At 52.4% G+C, this 25,907-nt stretch overlaps 1 protein-coding gene across 7 annotated transcripts in view; it reads right to left on the reverse strand.

The window, feature by feature from the left end:
• Positions 1-296: 296 nt before the first annotated feature.
• UBR4 (ubiquitin protein ligase E3 component n-recognin 4) overlaps positions 297-25,907 on the reverse strand; it is a 134,488-nt gene continuing 108,877 nt past the window's right edge. For all 7 annotated transcript variants that reach the window (XM_059376425.1, XM_059376421.1, XM_059376423.1 and 4 more), the window contains 17 exons: positions 25,401-25,481; positions 22,919-23,006; positions 22,268-22,395; positions 21,141-21,248; positions 20,461-20,580; positions 19,532-19,722; positions 18,918-19,091; positions 18,445-18,544; positions 13,843-14,061; positions 12,854-12,967; positions 11,549-11,691; positions 11,004-11,129; positions 9,754-9,948; positions 6,897-7,121; positions 3,703-3,793; positions 2,870-3,032; positions 297-683 (listed from right to left, as the gene is read on the reverse strand). In XM_059376425.1, the coding sequence (XP_059232408.1) occupies positions 619-683; positions 2,870-3,032; positions 3,703-3,793; positions 6,897-7,121; positions 9,754-9,948; positions 11,004-11,129; positions 11,549-11,691; positions 12,854-12,967; positions 13,843-14,061; positions 18,445-18,544; positions 18,918-19,091; positions 19,532-19,722; positions 20,461-20,580; positions 21,141-21,248; positions 22,268-22,395; positions 22,919-23,006; positions 25,401-25,481 (2,331 nt within the window). In that variant the 3' untranslated portion in view covers positions 297-618. The remainder of the gene's footprint in view (positions 684-2,869; positions 3,033-3,702; positions 3,794-6,896; positions 7,122-9,753; positions 9,949-11,003; positions 11,130-11,548; positions 11,692-12,853; positions 12,968-13,842; positions 14,062-18,444; positions 18,545-18,917; positions 19,092-19,531; positions 19,723-20,460; positions 20,581-21,140; positions 21,249-22,267; positions 22,396-22,918; positions 23,007-25,400; positions 25,482-25,907) is intronic.

Here is a 25,907-nt window from a genome sequence, read left to right on the forward strand (position 1 = left end):
GCCTGCCTCCGGCCGAGGACTGCAGGCACCCGCTTCGCGAGTCTTTGGGTTCCAGCTCTTAAGGCCAAAAAACTAAGAGAGGCCGAGGGGTCTGTTTTAGGAAAGCTCACACTCCTCAAACACGTTGCCCCGGCTTGCTGGCCAAGAGCAAACAGGCTCCGTCTGGTGCTGACAAGAACGCCGACTCGGCTACATCAGTCTTCCTGCGCTCACGCCAGAAAGCGCCGCGGGGCCAAGGACAGCGTCCGGCCAGGGGCACTGAGGGCGGGTTTAAGCAGCAGGCGACACCTTCTCTCTCAATGTGTAGTCAGTCAGTCGTTTATTTCTCAAGATGTGCACACTCAGGTGCTGAGTCGGCCAGGCCAGCTCGTGGCTCCTAGGTACGTACGGGTCCTTCTGTGGCTCGGGTTACAGACAACTTCATAGCTAGTGCAACACACACACAAGATAAAACAGGAAGCCTAAAAGCCCCAAGCCACTCCAAGAAGACATGAGAGGGGGAGGGAGGAATGATGCCGCAGCGTCCCGCGGGGGGAGTCAATGCACAGGAGGGAAGAACACGGCGGACGGAAGGCAAGCTAGCTTCGGTCTTTGCCCGCGGCAGCTTCCGTGGGGTGCTCAGGGGACTGAGTTCAACAGGTCCTTCAGGAAGCTCTCGGGATCGGTGACTTCTGATAACAGGCCTGGAAAACGGGAGGGCAGAGGTGGTTAGGCACCGGCACACACAGCCCCCGGCCCCACTGAGTCACGGCTGCCCCATCCGTGCAGAGAACATGGTGTGCCCCGACAAGCTCCGACACGGCCGCTCCCTGGGGAGACAGTCACCAAGAAAGCACTCTCGTCCTGTCAGAAGAGTTAGCTGTGTTCCAGTACTGGGCGCCACTGCGTGTTTAAAGGTGTTAACACAGCAGAGGCCGACCCTAAGGCTGCCCGGAGCAGAGCTCCAAAACCGGGTCCGTGGACCACCGCACAGGGGCAGGAGGTGGGGCGACACCTCCAGTCCGCTGACACCGAGTGCGAAGCAGAGGGGCTGTCTGAGGGGAGCGAGTCCACAGCATTCAGCCCACTCTCGGAGGGGTCAGGGCCAAGGAAAAGCTAACACCGGTGCCCCCCAAGGGCGGGGAGGAGGAGGAGAGCAGGGTAGTAGGCCGCCCCCCGCCGGGCTCAGCCGGGCTTCGTCCCAACCTCTAGTGAGCCGCCAGAGCCCCCCCTCACCAAGCAGGGCGCTCCCGTTTCAGTCCTGAGTGGTCAAGCCCGAGGCCCGGTGCCACTAACACCAAAGTTCTCTCTGCAGCACCACTAGCGGAGTGAAGCCTGGCACCCATCACCCCTTGTTGGCTTTGGAAGCTGTTTTTGCCTTTGCATCGAGTAGGGTGTGTCTGATGTTCTGAAATTTTCTACCAGTTTAAACAAAGCAACAAAATTGTGCTATAAAACCCGGACCTGAGTGAAGCCAACAGAGGCTCCCCGCCCGTCGGGCTCCCGCTCTCCCCGGCTTCAGGCCACGGGCGCTGCCATGAGCTGCAGGGCGGCTGGGAAGCCCCGGAATGAGCTGAACACCTTCCACCCCTGCCACCTCCTCCCCTTTTACTCAGACTCTTCAGTTCCCACTCACAGCCTGGGTTCAGACAGCCCCAGGGCCTTGGTGACGGGCAGAGCGCAGCACTGAGGACACACGTAACCCGGGCCACCTGCTCGTAGGCAGGGACCGCTCCTGGGGCGAAACGTCAAAGCTAACAGTTAAGACACTGAGCTGAGCAGTGCCAACGTGTGACCGCCAGATCCCAGGGTCGGCCCCAGGCCAACAAAGGCACGTGGCTATGCTCAGCTTCCACGGAGGCCACCTCAGAGCATGGCCACACTGGAAGCTCCAGAGCACGTGGGGCACTCCATCAGGTGGCACTGAGCTGGGAGGAAGTGGCATTCCCAAGGAGCATCGCTCTGGACCTCTGAGGGTATGGCTCCCGGTGGACAACAGATAGGAAAATGCTAGTGGAGGCTTTCTCTTCACAGAGAGATCTGAGATTTTTTTTCTAGCTTCTTCACACTTCACAAAAAGCAGGAGTGAGGCAGGTCCTGTCCCCTTGGCCTTGGCTCTGGCAGCTGTCCCCCGGCAAGGCCGGCAGTGACCGGATTCTGCTGCACCAGCGCCCGCAGCCTGACGGGACCTTTACAACCTGCTTGCATTTCCCCAACCACCTCTGCCGCCGTCACTGGGGCTTGCTGATGAGATGCCATGTTTGCAAGGAGGATGACAAGTTTGTAGGCAGCATCTGCAGCCAGGAAAGAACTAGAACTTCCTTCTCACCAGCTGTGGGATGAGGGACTATCTAAGGGTGTCTCGAAAGACAACAGTTCAAAGTGCTGCCGTGCTTTTCCCAAGCAAGAGGCTCTTTGCTCTGTTTTGATATTTACCACTTATTTTTAGAATTCGAGTTGAACACTCCCCTCTTTGCCCCGGGTAGCTGTGACAAGTTTCAGTCCCCAAAAGGCAGGAAGAAGGCAGGTCAGCTCAATGTGAATTCTCTGAACTGTCATAAAAAGCCAGGAATTTAAAAGAGGCGCTACCAATTTTTTAGGTATGTCCCACAGGAAAGAACTAATCCCCAAAGCCTCAGTTACCCCATCTGTAAAGTGGGGGTAACCGTGGTACCGCCTCAAACACGTGAGCAGCCCAGGGCCTGGGAGGCAGGAAGTCCCCACATGCCCCACCCGCTGTGCTTACTACCAGGGCCTGGTGTTTACATCTCCCTCCCAGATCTTGCTTGTGTGTCTGCTGCTGAGAAGATGAAAGCTAAGATCAGCCCCACTAAGATACACGTGGATTCTGCTGGAAAAGATCTTTGATGGATAAATCCTTGACACTGACCAGCCGCATCGAGGAACTCCGAGAAGGTCTCCACTGGCATGAACTCCTCCTGGAAGGTCTTCAGGGCTTTGTCAGCAGCTTCGTGGATGGGCATGTCGTTGTGGCGGATGTATTCCGCTAGAGAGCAGGACCAGCCTCCCTCCGTGTTACTGGTAGGCACCTTCTACAAGAACCAACAGGAGACAGGCCCGGGGCTGGATTACTTAATGCCTCGAGTCAGTCAGGTGCTCTCAGTGCCAAAAAGCAGCCCTCCTCCTTCCCCCCACATCAAAGTTTCCCTGGAGGACGTGTTTTGCTTCTAGGAACAACAAAGTCTCGTGTCATTCCTCTTGTAGCCCCTTAATGATGCACCACGTCACGTGACCTCCAAGCTACAAGTGACCGCTCTTCCTGGCATAGGACCCATCTGCATTTCCCCAGGAAAGGGACACTAACCAGGCCTCAACTGAGCGGCACCCCCCCGACCCCAGGGTTCCCTTGAGGCAGAGGGCAGTGTCCGTCCTGTGAGCTGGGCCGGAGTGAGTCACACTCGCACCAGGCAATGCAGGTCACCCAGACAGAGCGGACAAGAATGAACGAGGGCGACGCGGAGGGCAGCGCGGCCTCGGCTGCACTCGTGCATCAGACGGCAGGCTCTCAGCGAGCGTGCGGATCCTTCGTGCATCAGACGGCAGGCTCTCAGTGAGCATGCGGATCCTTCCCCGGTCGGTGGTTTGCCGCCGGTAAGAGGCCGTGGAGGAGCCGCCACCAGGCCACAGAGCACACGTGGCGCCAGCAGCACAGACCTTTCCCACCCTCGCAGAAACCAGCCGAGTTTCCAGCGGCTTCCCTACCTTAAACATGTTGTAAATGAGATCGACGAGGGCCCAAAAGAGAAGGGAAGAGCGGTACGCAGAGTAATCCTTCACGGCCTTGTCTGTCAGCCTGGAAAAGAAAAATCCGATGGCGTGCCCATGAAGACCCTGGCCCGACACGCACGAGGACAGAGCAGAGCAAGACGGCAGCAAGGCCAGGGTGGCATTAATCTGTGTGCCACTCCACTCCTGCCGCCTAGCTTGTCAGAATAAAGCAGCTGTGGGCAAGAACCTCTGAAGCCGGGACAACGATGCATGACATACCCGACACACCCATTGTACGGACTCTCTTCCAGATCAGGGTGAATCAGAACCGGGGGGACATAAGGTGCACGTGGCAACCCAAGACATGCCAAGGGGTCCCACATGTCCCGGTCTTCAGCCCCCACACAAGCCCTTGGACTTGATGGCCCTCATAAACGAAGTGGGAAACAGGGTTTTCCCTCACTCCTGACATTCCCCCGGGAGAGTTTTCGCACACAGCAGACCCAAGCCTGCCAAGAATAGGGATTCAGCAACCACAGACTGTGTTAGAAAGACAGCAAGCTGGCAGGGGTGGGGGCGCAAGAGTAGTATGTAGGACAGCTCCTCAGTCCTGGTTAATCCCAGAGCTGCCACCACACCCTCTGCCCCTGCCCAGGACCATCTCCACTCAACCCAGTGATTCAGTGTAGGAAGAAAGGCCAGTAGGCCCTCAGAACGCTGGGGGTGGCCTGTGACACCGTCCCCTGCCCTCTCGGCAGACAATGCTGGTGTGAGGAGCAATGACCCTGAATCACAGTGGTAAAGCCACTGTGACAAGACAGCCCTGACCCCCTCTGCACCGGCAGTGAAAGATCAGCGCAAGGGCTCGGTTACTACCAAGGGTTTGGTTTTGTTTACAAACTGCCTCACATCCGAAGTAAAAGCTAGATGAGCCCTTGTCGTGGGAATCCTGTATCTCAGAACACACTGGAACAAAGCTCATAACTAAAGGGACTAAAATGTAGTATTAAGTGTATGTAAGAATCAGCGAAGTGAGACAGGCAAAGAGATTACCACCGAAGCCGAGACGATCCCGTATGGGCCTCAAGCAGAGACTGCTGAGCGGGGCATGGGCCACCCAAGCCCACACGCAACAAACATAAATTCATTAACTAACAAAAGTAAGGTAAAACAATAACAAAGTGAGACAATTCTGTTTGCTCAATATTCTTCCTGTTCCCTCCCTGCACTCCACTGTCCTCCAAAGCACCCGCTCTCTCCAGCGGCCCTGAATGGGGACCCTGCAGCCTCGAGTGAAGTTGGCTGCTAGACAGGCCAGGGGACCAGGGGGACATCCGCCCCTCTGCAGCTATGCACGCTGCATACAAGCCACCAGATAAGGCTCTGACGGAAGCCTAAGAAGTCCCAGGCCTCACTACTGGCAAGCTGCTGGCAGAGGAGCCCTTCTTCTGTGTAAAACACGTGGAAGGGGCCAGCTTCTCTTGTGCAAATCCCTAGATTTTTCTATCAGCTGCTGCCTCCCACCCCATCATGGACTTACAACAAAGCCTCCTGCCAGGGACACCCTCTGATGTCACCCTCTGAGTGTCCCTCCAGCACAGTCTCTCCTCAGAGGGTGTCCCAATATGGGGCTCACGCCCGGCACCTCCCCGGCTCTGTCTCAGGGGAGTCCGCTCGGGCCTCCGCCCCACGCCAGGTTTGGTGGCTGCCATGCTGTGCTAAGCAGGAATCATGAGTGACCTGCCCAACTTAATTATTTTAGGCTAATTAGCAAAGGTGACTAAACCGCCACAGAGAAAACAGCAGCTTGGGAGCAGAGCCCACACTGGCGTTTCTGCATAAGCTGTGGCCACACGTGCCTCTCCTGAACTGCCTGGGACAGTGATGAATTCTGGTCTCTTCACTGAAAGCAGAAGAGCTCCTGTGGGTTCAGATTCCACACCTGTCACTGACAGCCAGTGCCCCACAAAGAGCCACTTTCTGAGCCCCGGAGACGGGCTGAGGCTGGCTTATCAACAACCTGTTCTCTTCCAGATCGAACTTTTGACTTCTAGCAGCTAGTTCCGCATGAATGCTTTGGACTCCGGGAAACACCAGAAGGTGCTACGTCTGGAATGGGGGAGGGGTGAGGTGGCTGACAAGATTCGCTGCCTCCTCCTCTCCACAGAGCAGCAGGTACCGGCCAGACTCAACAGCAGAACCCCGACCTGGTCTCTCTGAGGGTGGGAGGCACCTGTGGCCAGCAAAGTGGCCTCAATCAGAGCTGGTGGGGGTTGAAGTACCGGATGTGCCAATTCAGGCACACGACTCTCGCCCCCGCCGGTCTGTGCCCCTTGGTCTGTCATTGTTAGGGGCTGGAAAGCTCCTCCTCCGCTCCCTGGTTGGCCTACAGATGTGGAAATGTTTCCTCAGATTCTAGCAAAAGCAGACAGACAAGCCCAGATCTTCCACTCCAGGGAAGTGGCAGGAGCTGACAAACCTACAGCCTACTCTGGACTCCAGGACAGGCAGAGACTGCGCGGGGCCACCAGGCACCTAGAGGAGTGCCCACGGAGTCCACGCAATGTGTGGAAATCTGCGGTCATCTCTAAGGGCTTCTTGTTGTTTATAGTCATTTCTCTTAAGATGCCGCCCATCTGACCCAAATCACAGCACCAGGTCATGAAAACAAAGACACTTCCTTCCTGAAATGTCATTCCTTCTTTGGGACACGTCCACATGAACAGGACAAGAAAGGCTCGTGGAACATGGGGCAGACAGGATAGGAAATGTGACCAAGGAGATAATGAGCATTTCGTGATCCAAAGAGAAAATCCCCAGTGCAGCCATGTGGAAGCCTTCCCAATTAAAGGCCAGCCCAGCAGGACTGGGAAAACCCAGTTACCTGCCCCAGCTCCCTGCTGGCCCTAATCCTCCTCATCAGTAGCCTCGCCCTGTGCCAGGCTGGCTGCTTCTCTGCAATCATCCAGACTGGAGCCTAGCTCCACCTTTCTAGTGGCTGAACACGAGACCCAGAGGTGGCCAGGCACCTGCCAGCCACTGGGCCTAGCCTCTCGGCATGACAGACGGAGATGAGAAGGGACAAAAGGCACTGAGTCGAGGGAGCAGGCCCTCACGCAGAACAAAGGGAGTACACAAACCAGACATTAGGAAACCCGGAAGACGGTACCCCCGAAGCAGAGACTGACCTGTTGGCTCCCCCTGGAGCCACTGCCCGGGCGTGAGAGGTCACCAACAGCCTCCGCAGGATTTCCACACGTGTGGCTCTCCACTTCTCGGGGGGAAGGATGTGGAGGGCCAGGACTGTGAAATAGTGGGGCCCATCCACTTCAAAGGCACTCTCTACCCACTTCTCCCTGGGCTGCTCCAGAAAGCCCTGGAGATTCTTCTCTTCTCGCGAAGTTGCTCGGGTTCTGGAACAAATGGGACACAATGAAGCCAGGGTAGAAGCAAGGCCTCAGCAGCAAGAAGAAAGGAAAGTTGGTCAATTTCTCTTCTTCTTTTAAGCTTCTGGAACGCATAGATCATGGAACACAGCCACCCATTTTGACTATCTCTCCCATCCCCGCTCCGAGGGCTGCTGTTTCCTTTCCAAGCCCTTCCCGGTGACACGTTCCTTTCCCTCACCAGCGCCCACCCCCCATTCAGCTCTGGAACAATTTCAAACAACTTACTGGCTCTTGGGCCCCCTTGCACATGGAGGGCACATTCACAAACACTCCCCCATCAAAGGTCTTAACAACTCTGGAAGGTGAGAGTTGGCACCTTTTTACCACAATACCTGAAGCCCAGAGCAGTGAACTGACCTTCCCAAAGCCAGCAGGTCAACAAGTGAAGGAGCCAATGTGAGCCCAGACTAGGACTCTGTGAGCCCGCCTATGTTCTCGCTCAGTCCACGCAGTCCTCACAGCTAGGCTGTCTGTGCTACGTGTACACTGGTCCCCTCTCTGGGCACTTGGGCACTCCATTTCGGTGTTTCCTTATGTGTCTACGACATCTACTTCTGGGTGAGCAATGCCCCCTGTTCTCCCTCTCGCCTGAAGTGTGGCGATGTGATCATGAACCTCACCACCAGGCACCACTCTGGGGAGCATAAAAAGGATCATCTCACCTACTCCTGACAACGGCCCTAGGACAGAGGTAATACCCTGATTCCACAGAAGGGAAACAACAGAGAAGAGGAATTTGCAGAGAAGGTAACTATTTTGCTAGAAGTCACACACTGGGGAGTGGAAGACCTAGGCTTCGAACCCCAGCAGTCCAGATGCCAAGCCGAACCTCCACATTCTCAATCCCCGTGAACCCTGCACACCACCCCCCCCCTGCCCCGGCACCAGCTTCAGCGAGTAGCCACAGGAACAGCACGGGGACACCACTAGAGACCTTCCTAATCACATACTCCTGCCTTACAGCCTGAATGGTGCTCTCACAAGGGCACTGATGCTCTATCCCCATCCTGTGGGAGGAAAAGAAAGGAGGTAAGGATGGAAGTCACCAGGCCTGCAGACAGCACTAGCAAACATCGCACTGTGGGGCTGCAGGAGGCGGCCGTGGCCCTGCTTCCTTCCGCTCCCGGAGAACGGACATGGATGACAAAGACGAACGCTCCCAGCTTGACTTTCCACAACTGGGAGTCGGAAGCTCTCTGCCACTACAGTACCTGCCCAACTCTGCTCTGGTTCACAGTGTGACCTCCGTACCTGTGGACACAAATGTGCCACCCAGGCCCTGCTGTGACCAAGCTCACCCTACACTGAAGTGACCAACGAGGGAAGTGCTTGGTGGCTGGGCAACAGCGCCTCTCCACAAAGCTTCTGGTCAGCTTCTAACGGGCCTCTGAGACACAGCGGAATCCCTCCCTGAGCAAGGGACTCGAGCAAGAGTTACTAGTATCTGGCACCTGGAAACCCAGTGCCACCAAGTCGCTGGCTCTCTTCTGCCGGGCAAATCCCACTGCCTCCGTGCCCCCCTTGGAGTGATAGGTCCACTGGGCCTCACAGCCGCCAAGAGGCAGGTCTCCACAAAGCCATGGGCTCTGTCAGAGGCCCCACGAACACCAGTAATTAGCACCGCTCAGGCCTGCAGCAGTCTGGAGAGTGGGAACATCTGTGCTGTCAATGATGTGGGTGTTTCTTCTGACGGTCTCAACAGCTTAGCAGATGAGGTCACCCACTGACAGAGACCTGCCTATGCAGCTTTTTAACAATGAGGGCTGCGGCTCAAGGTCAGCCTTCTATCTCACCGGGAAATGGGAGGGAAGGGGAAAACAACATTGTTGAAAACAGAAAACCAGAAAGGACAAGAGACAAATTGTCTGCTGCCTCACCTAGCCTGCAGCTGCCTCGGGCAGACGGTACACGGCCTTTCAATAGCCGCTGATTCCCTGCCCTACACAGGTGTCAGACTCTTGTGGGAAAACAAGGCCTAAAGCACGAAACTGTCCAAACTAAGAGCTCAAATATATTAAATCTCCTAATTCACTTTTTAAAAATCTAGGCTGAAATGAATACTATTCTCTCCCCTAATTGCTTCTTTAAAACTATACTTTTCACTATCAGCCTAACTGTTCCATGTGGGACAGCTAAAACAGATATAAACACAGGCCGTCTCTCCTATCACCAGCTAACCTGCTCAATAATCTTCAACACTCCCTGCCCCTCAACTTGCCAGAAGCACTGTTCACCGGACAGGAAACAGGTATGGCAAGTCCAGTCTCCATTTATGAGAAGGGTCTCTGGTTCTGCCGCAGGCCCTGGTCGTGAAACCCTCTCCTGTTACACCTTGTGTGCCCTTGACAGTGACTGTGTCAGCTCTGACCCACGCCCACCCCCCATCCAAGAGCTCCGAGTCCCATGAGGAGAGGAAGCGACAGGGCAGTGGAAGCTAAGGAAGTCTGGTGGTCTGGCCTCGCCCAGTTCCTGCTCCCCTCTGGGTAAGAGACCATCCAAAGACACAGCCCTCGGCTGCCCAGAAAGTGGAGACCTCGTTGGGCAGAGGGGCACAGGAGGACCGGCTGGCCTCTGCCCATGGGGCTGAGATACTGACGTGTTCAGGACGTAAAGCACAGTGTGAATGATGTAGGGGATCAGGTGGATGTTGCTCTCCCGGCCGCCCCCACCAGTATCCGCGCTGAACGACTGCTCCATGGCGAAGCGCAGGAAGAGCAGTTTGAGGTCGTGGATGTTGAGCTGGTACGTGGGCTCCCGCTGGCCCGTGCACTCCTGGAGGTAAGTGTTGTGCCTGGGGAGCAACAGAGCAAACATCGGTGAGCAAAACAAGTTCCCTGGGGACAGCCTGGCTTGGAAGGCAGAGGCCCCGGCACAGCATGGCCTGATGGCTGCAAAGGCCACGCAGGCAGAGGAGAGAAGGGCCGAGCCGAGGATGGGAACGGGCACCCGCAGGAAAATGGGAACAGAGGACATTTCCTTTTCTGCTAGGATGGAACAGGATGCTCTCCAAGCTCTGAGTGGAGCTCAGCAGTTTTGGGCGGCCCACTTCCTGATGGACAAATGTCACAGACTGTATCATAGCCAAATCTGAAAGTACATTTTGGAAGAAGAAATGTGGAAGGTATTAACTCTGACAAGGTGATCTATCCATAAGTATCTTTCCTCAACTTCCAAACGAAAGGTATTTTTCTACATCAGTGTATGCCATTCATCAGCCTGGGCTCTGTGTGTGTGACCTTGGTGATTTACCTGACCTCTCTGTGCCTCAACTTCTTCATCCAGAGAATGAATGTGTGTAGTTAACAGCACACGGTAAGCATTTCAATACACTGCCCATCATTACTACTGGTAGGTACCTTTCCATCCCTGAGCCTTCTAACAGGACGCGGGGTGGGGCACCACTCCCCAGGGCACCAGCAAGAGCAGGGACCTCATCAAAGCTTTAACGACTCGACTCTGAGGAATGAGAGACGCCTGAAAGGAACCTGATACTCCCATGCCACCCAGCTATTTGCATTAAACCTTAGAGGCACACGCTGCAGAAGAGAAATCTCAGAAATGTCGACTTTGGGGACAAAGTCAGGGTCCCATGTTTTATGCCCTGAGATCGACAAGGGAGAAGAGGGAATGGATAACCAGACGTTCCACGTGGTGTACCAGATGCTGAGGGTGTTGGTCTCTCGCAGCCGAGTTCTTCCCTCTTTCAGACGCAACTTCTCTGCCAGCACGCAGAGAGACCAGGGTTCCCAAGGACAGCGACAGGTCTCCGGACCAAGCTGATCGCTGATCTCCCCCCTTCTCCTGGCAACCCCCTCTTTTCTGCCATGCACACTGCTCAACACTCACCTTGCCAAGCAGGTGGCAAAAGCGGATTCAGGGACATGGGGTCCCCAGACCGGAAGGAGCCCATTGCACTTAGTGTTGGCGTTCTGAAGCGCAGCACTTTCCCACTCTTCCCGGCCACGAGCCAACCTGGATTGGGAGGACAGCAGGGACATGTGACTGCTGGGACTGCTGTGGCAACCTGGGCGAGTGCAGGTGGGGAAAGGCCTGCTACCACTAAGGAGAGAAGCTTGCCCATGCACCCGGCTCCAGAGGGCTCAGCACTCTCCATCGCAGGGCAGTGAGCGCTAACTGCTGCTTCGGGGAGGCGAGGTTGCTTTCTCCAGCCTTAGGCCACAAGCCCAGCAGATTTCCTAGTCTTAAGGCATGGGTGGCTCTTGGGCCTGTGTGGTGTAAGGCATGACACCCTACTTCTGAGACGAAAAGCTCACGGTCAGAATCCTACCTCCTCCCAGTACAGGGCCCTGGGCAAGCTGCCCCCACTCTGACGCAGCACGGGCCTGGCAGAAACAGCTGAGGAAGCAGCCTACAGAGGAGCCCGGGCCTACCTGACAGCAGCTAGGTGGCAATCGTAGTGCACGATGTTGAAGTGAGACACGGTGCTATAGCCCTGCTGTTTCCGGGGCTTGTTCTCCATCTCTTCCAAGGCTACCCGCTTGGTGAAGGTATAAATGCCCAGGACTTTTGCGGGCTGTAAAGACACCAGGAGAAGGTGAGGTGACTCCCAAGGCAGGCTTTGGGAGGAGGCAAAGCCAAAGAGAGGGACCCGCAGGCTTCCCCCACCAAGAAGGAATGTACTCAGAGCAGCGGTGCTGGGTCAGCACCTAGGTCTCTTGGTTACGCACTTGGCCAGGCACAGCCCTAGGGAGACGAGGAACATGGGGAGCAACCAAAGTAAAGCAGAGGCTATGCGAATGGGAAGGCAGACATGGAAGTCTGCATTGTCCCTCTTTTCTTTTGGCTGCTTTATACAGCTGAAAAGAAAGAACAAAGTGCCTTCTGGGTAAGTCACTTGCTTTACAAAACTTATCAGGCTGTTCCCAGGAGCCTGTGCCATCAGCAGGACTTAGAAAGCTTGCAGCCCTTCAGTAGCATGGACACTAAGCAGGACGTTCGAGCTGGAAGGGACGAGGATGCCTTGTAGGCCTTTAGGGGTATAAATGGGTCACTTGCTGCTCTGTTCCTTTCAGTTGTAAATCTAGTTTGGTAGAAGTCCTGATATCCAGGATACCAGATATCCTGGTTAGAAGCAGAATGATGTATTTTTTTAAAGCCCCAGGTCTGGAGTCAGAGAAGCATGGGCTAGAATTCTGGCTTTGTCACATGACCCTTGTTTTCCCATCCATAATTTAGGGGTTCTGTAGCTTTAAAGACAAAATTACAGAAAACTCTGGGCACTTGGACTAGCATACAGAAGGAATTCAGTGAGTGGTGGTTCCAACGATGATGGTGGTGGTGGTCATGGTGGTGGTGGTGGCGGCAGCGGGGGCAGTGGGGGCGGTGATGATGGTGATGATGGTGGTGGCGGTGGGGATGGTGGCGGCCGTGGGAGCCGTGGGGGCGGTGGGGCGGTGGGGGTGGTGATGATGGCAACGTGGTGGCACTGGTGGTGGTAGCAGTGGTGGGGGGGGGGGGCAGCGGTGGTGGTGATGGTGGTGGCGGTGGCAGTGGTGAGGATGGCGATGGTGAAGGCTCATGTTCAGAGCAGTCTGCCTTCCTCCTTTTAGAAAGGACAGCTGGCCCGGAGACAAGCCTCGACACCAGCTCATCTAAGAATGAGGAGGTGCACAGGAGAACGATGCCACCGAAGCAAGCAGCCAGGCTGCCCACCAGGCTCAGGCCAAGCACTCTACCTGGAACTTGTACCCTTCCCTGCAGATGCAGCACGTGAGGCCCGGCTCCTCAATCAACTCCTCCATCTGCTTCAGGAGCGCTGTTTTGGTCACGACCTGTCCCTTCTCGTTTGTCTGTGGGGGAACCCAAGTGGCATGTCAGAAAGGGATTTCCACCCGCCCCCCACCCTAGCTTGGGGATGCTCAGGAGCTTCCCTTCCACAGACACTAGAGGGAGGATGCATGGAAAGGAAACCTCTGTAGGTGGCTTCCAATGAGGGTAAAGACCCAGATTCTTCTGCTATTCTCTTCCTGCAGGCTGCCATGCGCCACCAGAAAAGCCCCCTTTCTTTGTGCCAGCACTCCCAAGTCTCAGCCACCAAGGGTTTTAGCACTAGGATTCACTTCACGGTTCCCATGGGAGTTCTCAAGCTGCCGACACCCGACCTGCTGCTCTGGAGAAGGCACTCACAGAACCACTGCTGCTTCCAACGTGGGGCAACAAGAGCAGACTACTGTGTCCAAGAGACGTGCATTCACGCTCTTGTCCACCTCTTACTAAGCATGCGCCTTGGCCTACTTCCTTCAATTCTCAGCCTCTATTACTTCAACCAGAAAACGAATACAGTAATACCACCCTCACAGAACCACAAGAGAGCTTAAATAAAGTCTTACAAGTAAGGTACCTAAGCATAGGGCCTAGCAAACAGTAAATCCTCCATTAGCAAGGGTTATCATCCCCATTTTTAGTGTTTCCCTGAATCTGTTAAGTTATTTAACCTCTGAGTCCGATCTGTGCAGCAGGACCATAGTCACACATCTTGCTGAGGGCTCTCAGGAAGATCACAGGAGGTAAAGAACCTGGCACGGAGCCTAGCACACCTGGTTCCCTCTTACTCCTCGCCAGCCTTCACCTCCACTGTCCCCAACCCAGCTCTGTCCTGAAGCATGGCTATCTCCTCCTCAGCAGCACAGACGAGAACACGGGGACTCCTGGAGAGTGGCTTTACCGTCATGCCCAGGGTGCCCAGAGCCTTCTGCCTCATTGCCATGGCCATGCGTTTCTTCTCAGCACGAGTCTCCCTGCGGGCAGCGTCAATCTTCTTGTTTACATCAGGGTGCTCCCGCAATGCCTCCAGCAGGTTCTCCGCCAGGGTCCCAATGCCCTCATCGCTGGACACCTGCTCCAGTTTATGTAGGTTTGTGATGGAGTCTGTGCCAATCAGAACCTACCAAGCAGAGACCGGGGAGATATATGCTTCCAGTTAGGTAAACAAGTATTCTATCCAGGAGCTTATAGGTTTAGAAAACTCAACAGACTGTACTCAATCTCATGTCATCTGTTCAGTTTCAATCAGATCCTTTGTGTGCTTCAAAACTTTCAACAAATGGAGGAGGGTTTGACCCTGTCATTGACCTCTGACAGGTCACTCTCCTCTTTGGCTCCAGTGCCCCCATCTATAAAAGGGGATAGTGGGGACACCTGGCTGGCTCAGTTAAGCATCTGCCTTCAGCTCACGTCATGATCCTGGAGTCCTGGGATCGAGTCCCTCATCGGGCTCCATACTTAACAGGGAGTCTGCTTCTCCCTCTCTCTCTGCCTCTCCTCTGGCTTGTCACCCCCTCCCCCCAAATAAACAAAATTTTAAAAAAAGAGGATGGGGCGCCTGGGTGGCTCAGTCATTAAGCGGCTGCTTTTGGCTCAGGTCGTGATCATAGGATCCAGAGATGGAGCCCTGCGTCAGGCTCCCTGCTCAGCAGAAAGCCTGCTTCTTCCTCCCACACTCCCCCTGCTAGTGCTCCTCTTGCTGTGTCTCTGTCAAGTAAGTAAATATAATCTTTAAACAAATAAAAAAATACAATAAAAAGAATAATGTCATGGTTGCAGTGAAGATTAAGAATTAGTCACAAATATTCAGATGTAAAGCACCCAACACACTGAAAGAGAAGGGGGCTCAGGTAAGATTCCCTACAGCAGCAGCACCCAATGAGGCCTGCGTGGTGGGCTCAGGAACCCGAGTAGAGCAGACCTTGACATTCATAGGGACTATGCTAAGTTCTTCCTCTGGGAGCCCTGTGTCCACACCAAACACAGGAACACAGGATTTTCTCAACCAAGGGATGCTAGAGATACAACTACAAATGGGAGTGGGGATAAGAAAACACTTTTTAAAAAACATCTATCACCAGGGACACCTGGGTAGCTCAATTGGTTAAGCGTCTGCCTTTGGCTCAGGTCATGATTCCAGAGTCCTGGGATTGAGTCCTGCATTTGGCTCCCTGCTCATCGGGGAATCTGTTTCTCCCCCTACCTGCTTCTCTCTCTGCCTACCTCTCTCTCTCCTCCCCTCTCTGACAATATAAATAAAATCTTAAAAACAAATAGTTATCATCCCGAAACCCCCGTGTTTGAGAAAGCTGGCAGTCACTGTATGACTGCATCATGTCACTGACATGGGCAGGAGAACGGAACTCGGAAACCAGGACAGGTTTGACAAAGCTCTCCAGGTGAGTGGAGAAGGAGCCCTGTCCCACCAAAATCCCCCCACCCCCTGCATAAGTATGTTAATGGTAATTACTACCGTATGGATTTGACAATAAATGCCAAACAATAGAACCAACTTGCAGTGTGAAAGCTTAGCACTCAACTGAGATCATTCGCGGCTTATAAACCTGTCCTCATAGCCGGTACGCTTCCAACCTGCACCTCAGCAAAACTACAGGTCACCTCCTGTCTCCTGCTCGTAAATGCTGAGCCCACAGTACAATGTTCCAGGGAACCCGTGCACAAGCACCCCGACAGCCTCTCGCTGGGCGGTCGCTGCATGCGTGCGTGTGCACACATCCACAGGAAGCCGTGCATCAGGTACTGGGGAGACAAAGGCCTGATCCTCCCGAAGCTTACACTCTAACTGGGCGAGCAGACGCACATCAGCAGTCTGACGGAACAAGCCCTCCTGCTTCGAACTTCCTAGGATATCCTTCAGGGGCACCATCACTCCCCTGTCGCCCAACCCCAAACTGAGCAGAGTTCTTGACTCATCCAGCTTCTTCACCCTCATGTGCAACCAATCCCTAAATCCCCTTCATTCTGCCTCCCACACTGCGCTGAGCCCCGCCCACTGTCCACCTCACGCGCTAGCTCAGCTGCCCTCACCTCTTACCTGGATTACGATAAAAGGCAACCAACTGTCTCTCCTATCTGTCATCTCCCCTCCTTCCAGTTCATGCCCTGGGTCACAGCCCTCGGGAGAAAACACATACTCCTCTCTTTGGAGACTGTGCCCTGGTCCCATGCTGCATCAGGGTCGGCTCTCTCCGGCCCCGTCCGCCACCAACTCCCGAGCACTCCCAGCGGCCTTCTGTTCCTGAACCTTCGCAGATGCCATCCTTTCTTCCAAAGCATCCTCCTTCTTTTGGCCCCTTTCCCACTGTACTCGTCACCGGGTACGTGGCTCTACCTTCCACCAGTGAGCTCCCAGAGGCACAGGCTATGACCACCCTGGTCGCCAGTGTCACCTTGGCCTACCACGTCACAGGTACACAACAAGCGCTGAACAGCATGCCGCTGGTCAAGTGTGAACGCCGACTCCCTAACTAAAGTCTTCGTCTGAAGAAAGTCATCTGACTTAGTAACTCCAAAGGCTGGAAATCAGCAGGCCCGAGCATGGCCACATCACAGCCCCACTCCTGGACTTACCGGCATATAAACAGATGAGACAGAAGCATAGAAACTAAGGTATGTGGCGACTCCCATGCTAGAAGAATCACCTCCACAAAGGTGTGCTAATTATGAACACCCCCATCAAACTGAACAGAAATCTAAAACACCAGAGACTGGGTGAGACGTAAGAATCCTACAGCCAAGCTACCCTACCCTACTTTTGGAATGAGCTATCAGAACCGATCACCAAGTAAGAACATGGGTTTACATTCCATGAAGAACACCATTCATAGAAAAAAAAACCAGCCACGAGGACTTTCAAAACTCAGTATCCAAAAAAAAAAAAAAAAAATCCAATTAGGAAATGGGCAAAAGAGGGACGCCTGGGTGGCTCAGCCGGCTGGACGACTGCCTTCGGCTCCGATCATGATCCTGGAGTCCTGGGATTGAGTCCCGCATCAGGCTCCCAGCTCCACGGGGAGTCTGCTTCTCCCTCTGACCTTCTCCTCGCTCATGCTCTCTCTCACTCTCTCTCAAATAAATAAATAAAATCTTAAAAAAAGAAAATGGGCAAAAGATATATGCAGGCAGGTCACTGAAGACATGCAAAGCACATGGAAAGATGTACAGCACCATTAAACATTAGGGAAATACAAATTAAAATCTCCGTGAGACATCACCATCTACCTATCGAAGTGTCTAGGTGCCCCCAAATGCCGGTGACGATGCAGGGCCAGCAGCTCACTCGTACTGCTCGTGAGAACATAAAATGGGGCAGCCACTCTGGAAACCAGATTGGCAGTTTCTAATAAAATTAAATCCGCCACCACCGTACAACCCAGCAACTCCACACGTACGCATTCACCCCAGAGAAATGAAGACTGCTACACATACACAAAACGACTGCATGTGAATGTTCACGGCAGTCTCATTTGTGACTTCCCAAAACTGGCAACAGCCCAGTGTTCTTCAACGGGTGAATGGTGGGGCAGCCTGCGGAACCCACAGCACGGAACGCTACTGAGCAACACAAAGAACAGACTGTCAATACATACACGCCAGGAGGAGCCCCCAGAACGATGCCGAGTGAGAAAAGCCAAGCCCGAAAGGCTCCGTGCTAACTGACGTAACACTCCTGAAGGGACAGGATTTCGGCCACGGACAGCAGATCAGGAGCTGCCGGGGATCAGTGGCAGGGTGGATGAGGGTACAAAAGGGAGTTAAGAGGGAATCTCTGCGATGACGACTGCCGTGAATCCTGACTACATCAGTATCAATATCCCAACTGTGATACTGTATATGGCTTCATACAATGTTATCATCAAGAAATGGGTACATGGGATTTCTCCTTAACCAGTGCAGGTAAACCTACAATTACCTCAAAATGAAGTTTAATTTAGAAAAACTCCAGCCTGACCGCCTGTCTGGGCCGGTGACGATCTATGAGGGGTACCAGATACTCCCACTCAGTGCAGGGAGATAGATCAGGGATAAGCAGCAGAATGGAATGGTGGGTCTCTCTGAGAACGAAGTTTCCAGCTGCCCGAAGCAGAGCAGGAGAGGGCGGTGATGGTTCTGTAAATGTCCCAAATGACCCCAACGACTACAGCCAGAAATCATGATTGTTTCACACTCCGGCCAGCCACACCTGCAGCTACACCACTGCTTAGCTGACCCATGGGATAATAAAGCCCCATGTAAGAAAGAGTCAAAGATGAAGTCAGTCACTATAGTTACTCCTCTCCACACAGAGCTGAATCAGGAAGATGACCCCTGAGAGGCCCCTCTACTCTAGGGGTCTTACATGCTGGGGGAAGTCACATCCTAAGGCTAATCAAGGTGGTTCTCTTCATTCAGCCACGACAATGAGACCACAGTGTGTGGTTCCTTCAGCATACATGTCCCGCCTCCAGAGTGAGGTCCATGGGCACACTGGCTACTCACTCACCTGGGTGGCAGGGTGCTGGACAGCCAGCCCACGAAGAAGCCTCAAGATGAATGGCAAGGCTGGGCGAGATAAGAACTTTTTCCAGATGTCAGCATCCAGACTGAAAAGGAAAAGCAGCTGATTAGCAGGCCAGAGGAGCAAAACCTACCTAAAAACCAGCTGTTGATTCTATTCCAGCTTCTTTAAAGGGGACCCTTCCAGAAGACCTTCAAGAATCACGAAGCATCACCCAGATCAGCTAGGCAGCCAGACGGAAGTGAGTATTCTAAACAGGAACCACTAGGCTGCCCCCACCCCGTTCCCAGCCCCAAAGGGCTCTGCGGTGGCTGAGTGTCACTTTGATGGTTTCTAGAAGGGGAGGGAGACCCTAAGGAGGGTCAAAGGGGACTGCATGGACCTTTAGGCCACAGCAATGGAGAAAAGGAACCAGAAGAGGAAAGGAAAGTGGTCACCCTGACAGAGCTGTTTCTTACTTCTTGGCGCTGGGAATGTGCTTTTTCATATAGTCCAGCGCACTCTGGGTGATTCCCTTCTGGAGAATCAGATCCTTTAGCTGATGCCCATTGCTGCTGTTTTTGATGCCAGCTGCGATCTTACAGAAGCAGTCCAGGAAGACTTTATCATCGCCACTGTGGTCTTCATCGTACCTGGAGCACAGAGCAGAGCCCCAGGTGTGAAGGAGAGAACACATGTGCATCATGTTGTCCTCCTGGTTAACGATTTTCAATAGTCTACAGGATCGAGTTTAGACTTCTTGGCATGATACAAGAAGCCCGCTGATCTGGTTCCTGTCACTCCTCCTTACCTGCTATGTCTCCCACATGCCCAAGGTTCTCTCGCGTTTTCATGTTGTCGCACACATGACTCTCTCCATCTTGTCATGCCCCTGTCCCATCACACCAGTCCCTTCACCCCCTCTGCTGAGCCAACACAACATACTGACTCCCCACTTACAATGAACCCCTTAAAGGTGGGACAAGCAAACTAAAATCTAACAGAAATCACGATTCCTCTCCTAAGTCTCACAGAACTAGCTCAGGGTGTTGGGGAGGACCTTCACGTGGCCATCTGAAATCCAAGCACATACTTGTCAAAGCTACAGTATGGTTTGAACCGCTCCACCAAGATCTGCATTTTCTCCACCTCGCCGAAGGACAGGTACGGGATGATACGGAGCAGGCCCTGCAGCACACTAGGGTTGGAGCGAACGAAGGTGCTGTTGATCTGGTCCAAGAGCATCACAAGCTGATCTTTGTCACCCGTCAGCAGGAGGTTGCCCTGCAGTAGAAAAGAGGACAAAAGGCTCAGAAACAGGGACAGGGCTTTGGCCAGCCAGTATCTGAACCCCAGATGTCACCTACCTCCATCAGAAGCTGCCTAGAAAAACTGTCTCAGTACTTCCTGGAGATTAATGAACAGTGTGAGTTCTAACTTGATACTAGTTTCTAAGTTTCTGTGTGGCTCTACTCATAGTCTCAGTCAAAAATATTAATACAATCTCCCCTCTCCCAGGAAAACAAAGGCTGCCTCATACTCAACTTGTTCACACCTCTAGCCAAAACACTGAGTACCATCGGGGACAGGAGAAGGGAAGGGTGAAATCAGTGGAGAAACACTGAACTGGGAAGCTGGAGACCCAGGTTCTCGGCCGGACTCTGCCAGCAGCCAACTACAGAACACTGAACAGCTCCCTTTACTTCTCTGGGCTGGGAGTTCCCGCTACTGGACAATGAGGGGCCGGGCTAAGGCCTGATCAGCTGGAACACGCCAGCAGTCTGTTAACGAGCAGCTTGCAAGTCAAAGAATATCCTTAGCGGCGTCGTTTCCTCCAAAGCCACAGACTTCAAGCTTCAATGCCATCACATCACCATTAGTTGAGCTTTGTCATTTCTACGACCAGAGCACGTCCAGTCATTCCTGGGGGACACAGCTGGACACACAAACAAGCCTGTTGCTCGCAACAAGACACAGTATGTACCCCCAGTGTCTGCACACAGATGGACTGGTCCCACGCACCTTGTCCTCATTCAGGGGCTCGGCGTTAGACTCATCCAGAATGATCTCCATGATGCTAAGCACCTGCTCAGCCACAGCTGCACCACCACTGTCCTTGCTTTCTTGCTCAGCTACCAGGGCCTGCAGGAGGAGACTCAGTTACTCTGAGTGTAAGACCACAACCACTCACTGCTGATGGCATTTGCTCCTCACCAATATCCTTCCTGGACTTATTGCCAAAGACGTGTGTGTGTGTGCGCGTATGTGTGTATCTGTGTGTGCGTGTGTCTGTGTCTATGTGTCTATGTGTGTGTGTGTGTTGAGAGATAAGTGTGTGGACTCTTGCAGACAATGAAATCGTAATGTTCCAGATCTCTATCTTGGTTGACCCGAGGACACTGGTATTACTTCTCCAACGCTGTGCAGTCTGGACTGTTTCACAGACTAACTTCCTCTTATCTCTGATCTGAATTCAGGAAAGGGACCAGGAATGGTCTTACATGTCCTGGCAGCAGTACAGGGGTGAGCCAGCAGGAAAAGAGACAATTTAAATGATCCATGCTCTGGGGCAGTCATCCAGATAAAGATAAAGGGTTTGAAAAGGCCACAAACCCATTTCATCTGAGCCCAGAGTTGAGATGCCCCTCCTCCACCCAGGACTTCTGAGGCTCACTCTGTCATCTGCAGCCCATACTCCTTACCAGGTTTAGGGTCCCCAGCATGACATTCAAGGTGTTCATTTCCAGCTTGACCAGCTGCTGTCGGTTGACTTTTACCTTCACGCAGTAACTGAACAATTTCAGAAGCACCTGCCAAGAAAAGCCGGTCAAAACTCAAGAGGCCAACTAAGAGTATAAAACGTGGGGACAAGCAAGAAAAAAATGTCTTAGAGGGGTCATGTACAATCAGTAGGCACTCTTCCCGAATTGTAGGAACAGTAAGGAAAAGTGTTTCTTGAGAAGACATATAGTAAGGTGAGGAGGCTCTCCAGCCAGACTGGCATCTTAAATAGCAATGTTCTCTGGCAACAGTCCACGTGGGCTTGGCATGTCTCTACTATCTCTAAAAGTATAACAATGACACCGATTCCCAGCAGAACAGGTGACACTTCTGTTGTCTCGAGGAAATTCCACTACTAACTCAGACTCTAAGAGTAAACAGAAAGTCCCAAAGATCATGGCCTATGGGAACTCAGAACCACATAGGTCATTTATTTTTTTATCAAGTAAGACTTTCCTTTTATCAAAATATGAAAGGTTTTTCTACATTTTCAGATTTTAATTCTTTTAATGCTTTTTAAAAAATCTTCACATAGGTCAGTTAAAACATGATTATAATAACACACATTCTCATGTCTTCCAGACCCGAAAATAATAGTGTGATATTTATGGTGCCTTTGGGATCCTCTACTCCTTAGGAGACAAATGAAGATCCAAGCAAGATCCTACCAAAAAAATGAAAGAACTACCTAGAACATCAATTTAAAAAGCAACAGCAGAAATAATGGACTCAAGTGCAGTTTGGCGAGGAAAAACAGGCAGGAACTGGCTCCACAGGTGACTGAAGAGACGCAGCTGAAAGCACCAGTGCACTGGCTCTGGTGGGGAGACGAGAGCCAAGAAGCGGGGGACCGTGGGAGACACCGACGACACAGGACACCCAAGGGACCAGAGGGCTCAGGGAGGCTACCAGGCCCTGGGCTGGCTTGCCCCGGCCTGTGGCACCATGCCGCCCTCTAGAGTTACACAGCACAGCGGCCACAAGCTTCTCTCCCTAAGAGCTGCTCTCAAAGCAGAGGGCTGCTCCCACCTTGTTGCCCCCAACTCACGGTGAGAAGGTGGCGTCCCTGCTTGAAATCTTTGATCCCAGCCAGTCTGTTGAGCATGCACTCCAGGCCCCCACACTGGGCCATCACCCCAGCCATCTTATACACTTCCTCTTCATCCTCTTCTTCATCTGAGGGAGAAGGGAAGCCAAACAGAAATGGAAGGGAAGGATGGAAGAAAACAGATAATCCTCTTCCAGGCTGAGAGCTAGTTCCCTCTTCCTTATCTCCAAGAAAAGCAATAGAAAGTAGCAATGGGAAGTATCGAAACTGGATATTAAACTACAAGACTGAAGCCAATTACAACTACTGTATGTGAAAATACAACCACCACAACCACAACCACCACCACCACCACAAAACAAACACACACACACACACACACACACAATCTAGACTAAAAATAAATCTGAACTCAAGTGTGTTGCTAACTACACTTTATCCCTAATTTGTTGTTTTAACTCCCGAGGGATCGGAATCGAGTCATAGATGCCTGCACTTTTCTTCAGTTGGAGAAGTAACCTCCCATCAATTCCAGATGGAGCTAGAGAAGAATGTGTTCAGAATACCCCTAAATCCCAGGTCGGGAACCACTCACTGCCCCAGACCCCCCCCCCCACCCAAGGCGCAGCAGTGTCTGTGGGAAGGGCCTACCTGTAGTGGAATCCAGGGACTCGATAAACTCCTCAGTGGCATCGCCCAACAGCCCTCGCATGCGGTACACAATCCTCATGGGTTCCCCCTGAGCAGAGGCAGTGGACAGAGATGCTTGTAAACAGGTCCAGTAAATGTAGGGGACTCAACATCTGGCCTCATTCTTCTATTTCTCTACAAGACCTTAACCACATCTAGAATCCAAGCGTGTTGCAATTCACGTAGAAGAAAAGCAGCTAATTTTACGTAGTGTCTACTATGGGCCAGGAGTTGTGTGAAACATTTTATAAACACAATCTTGCTTAATTTCATTAAAACTGTACGTAACAACGATAATCACTATCATGTACTGAGTGTTTTACTCTGTGCTAAGTTCTATGCTGACCCAGCACTTCACATCATCCTCTTACACTAGGTGAAGCAGCTTTTTCAGAGTTATCCAATGATAAGCACAGTCTAATTCCAAGCCTGTGCCTCCTTCAGGAGCATGAATTCTAACCAACGGGGACTACTTCCCAAAGAACCAACACAAGCAAGATCAATCAGATCAAAGAGCTTTGATTCAAGACTCAGGAATCAAAAGCAAGAGCATAATCCGATCCTGAGGTCTTCGTGTAACCATGTAACAAGGAAAGAGTTCTTCCCAAGTTACTCAAGGCTTTACTGGAGGATCGTGACAGGTCCCTGTACACTGGGTACTAAGTTAGGCACTCTCCCATCTACATTGTTCTCATTTTGGAGATAAGAAACGGGTCTGAAGTCACCCTGTAAGAAATGAAGTAGAAGAGCAAGCACCACATTAATTCAGTTACCGGCCCCTAAGCCCCATGCTGAGCTTCAGGAGAGGAAACCCTTGTGGGAAAGAACCTCCCAGTCAGAAAGGCTGCTTGTAGAAGTATTCCCAGCTATGGGAGCCCAATGGGAACTTACAGAAAGAACAACAGGAGAACAAAGGCAAAAACGGAGACAGAGAAAACAGAATAGGCTCAGGGCACCTAGCTGGCACAGTCTGTTAAACGTCTGACTCTTGATTTCAACTCAGGCCATGATCTCAGGACCATGAGACTGAATCCCTGTCAGGCTCCCCACTCAGCATGGAGTCTCCTGGAGATCTCTCTCACCTTCCCCCTCTGGCCCTCTCCCCATTGGTGCGCTCTGTCTCTCTCTCTCCCTTGAGCACCTCTCACTCTCTCAAATAAATGAAATCTTAAAAAAGAAAAGGAAAATGGAACAGGCTCTAGCCAGCAGCTAAGGAGACAGGCTGTTGATCTATGAAACAGAAGAGTGGAGCAAAAAAAGCAAGTTGATGAAGGCCCTGATAAAAAGGTACCACAAACTCTGGACTTTGCCAGAAGAACCCATCGGTGGACTGAGTCCTAATGTGAAAGGCAGGGCCCCCTCAACTTCTTCCTTGCCTCGTGGTTCAAAAGGGGAGCTGCCCATGGATGTTCTTTGGGTTCCGTGCCACCATTTCCAAGGGCAGCCATACAAGCTTGGTCTTTCTTTTTTGTGTACCAAGGATCACATCTGTACCATTCTGCACTGATGCTCAAGTGTCAACAACAAGATCACTAGATGGGGCAACCTTCGATGTGGACCTCTGCCAACTGGCAGCAGTACCAACTGACCAGGACTCCCAGCACAGCAGCAGAACAGAAAGGAAACAAGCAAGAGCCTGTGTCAGACTGAAGGCCAAAATATACTAGCAGACATTACCAATGTAGTGTCTTAAACTCTCCAGAAATACTGCGACTAAACACAGAAAAGTTCACCGTGCTTCAGCAGCACACTGGCTCGCCCTACTTTTGGTTCCTTGTTTGACTCACTGACTAAAAATTACCCCACCAAAGGAACGCAAAGAAAACAGAAGGAAGGGAAAGAAACAGAAGAGGAGGAAAGGAAGGAACGGGAAAAAGGGAAGAGAAAGAGGAGGGAGGAGGAAGCGGAGTATCTGAGACCCTTAGGACGGGTCAAATAGGACTGAGGGGCCAAAGGACCAGAGCAGCGAGTGTCCTTCACTTCCCTTCCCCCTCCTCAAGAACAACTGCCTGTTTGCGTCTCAATTCCCCGGCTAGTAACACGGAACCATGCGCGCTCCTTGACGCCGCCACAGGAAAATGTTCTAAGTGACCAGGCCCCTAGAAGCAGAGAGTTCGTCTCAGTCAAGAAGTGTCCGTGTATAAAGGGTATAAAGGGTATAAAGCAAGCACACCCCATCACATGCTTCCTCCAACACTGCCCAGTCCGACCACACACGGTCAGAAACGCTCATCTTTCCCTGAAGTTCTTCTACCTCTAGTCGGGTGCCTCAAAAGGAGAACAAGACGACTGGTTTTATCCACAACCACCAACAGGGAAGGCCAGCTGTGGGAGTGCGGTCACCAGCGGGATAGCGATGATTAACAGTGCCTTCTCCCGGTACAAGTCCACATTAAGTCAGAAAAGTAAAACCCCACATCCACGCAAGGAAACAAGCACATACCTCATTCGTGGTACACCAGACCTTCTTGTAAACCTCGGCCACAGGAAGGTCCAAACTAATGATCTTATTGTTCACTAGAAGCTGAACAGCAGAGGAGATGAGCTGTTATTCCAAATAATTATAAGGCAAGGACATTTCAAGGTCAAAGGACACTTGAAGCAGTGGTTGATAACTCATCGTTTTTGTGTTCTGAACCCATCGACTCCTCATCTCTAAAAACTACACGTGTGTGCACAACACACACAATCTGGGACACAATTTCAGAGGCAGCAAACACCCTTATCCCAAACCACGGACTCGAGGATCCCACCCAGAGACCCCCTCAGGGGAAAAACCATTCTCTATTTTCCCCAACATGCTTTCCACCCCTAGGTGACAAGGCCAGACCCTGAAGGTCGTCTACCACAAGGTATCAGACAAGGGCCAGAAATCTTCACAGGGGCCACTATACTAGTTTTAGGGAGCTTAATTAACTTGGAATCTCTGAAAAGTCTCTGTCGGAGCAGT

The sequence above is a fragment of the Mustela nigripes genome, chromosome 14 (genome assembly GCF_022355385.1).
Source record: "Mustela nigripes isolate SB6536 chromosome 14, MUSNIG.SB6536, whole genome shotgun sequence".
NCBI classification, from domain to species: Eukaryota; Metazoa; Chordata; class Mammalia; order Carnivora; family Mustelidae; genus Mustela; species Mustela nigripes.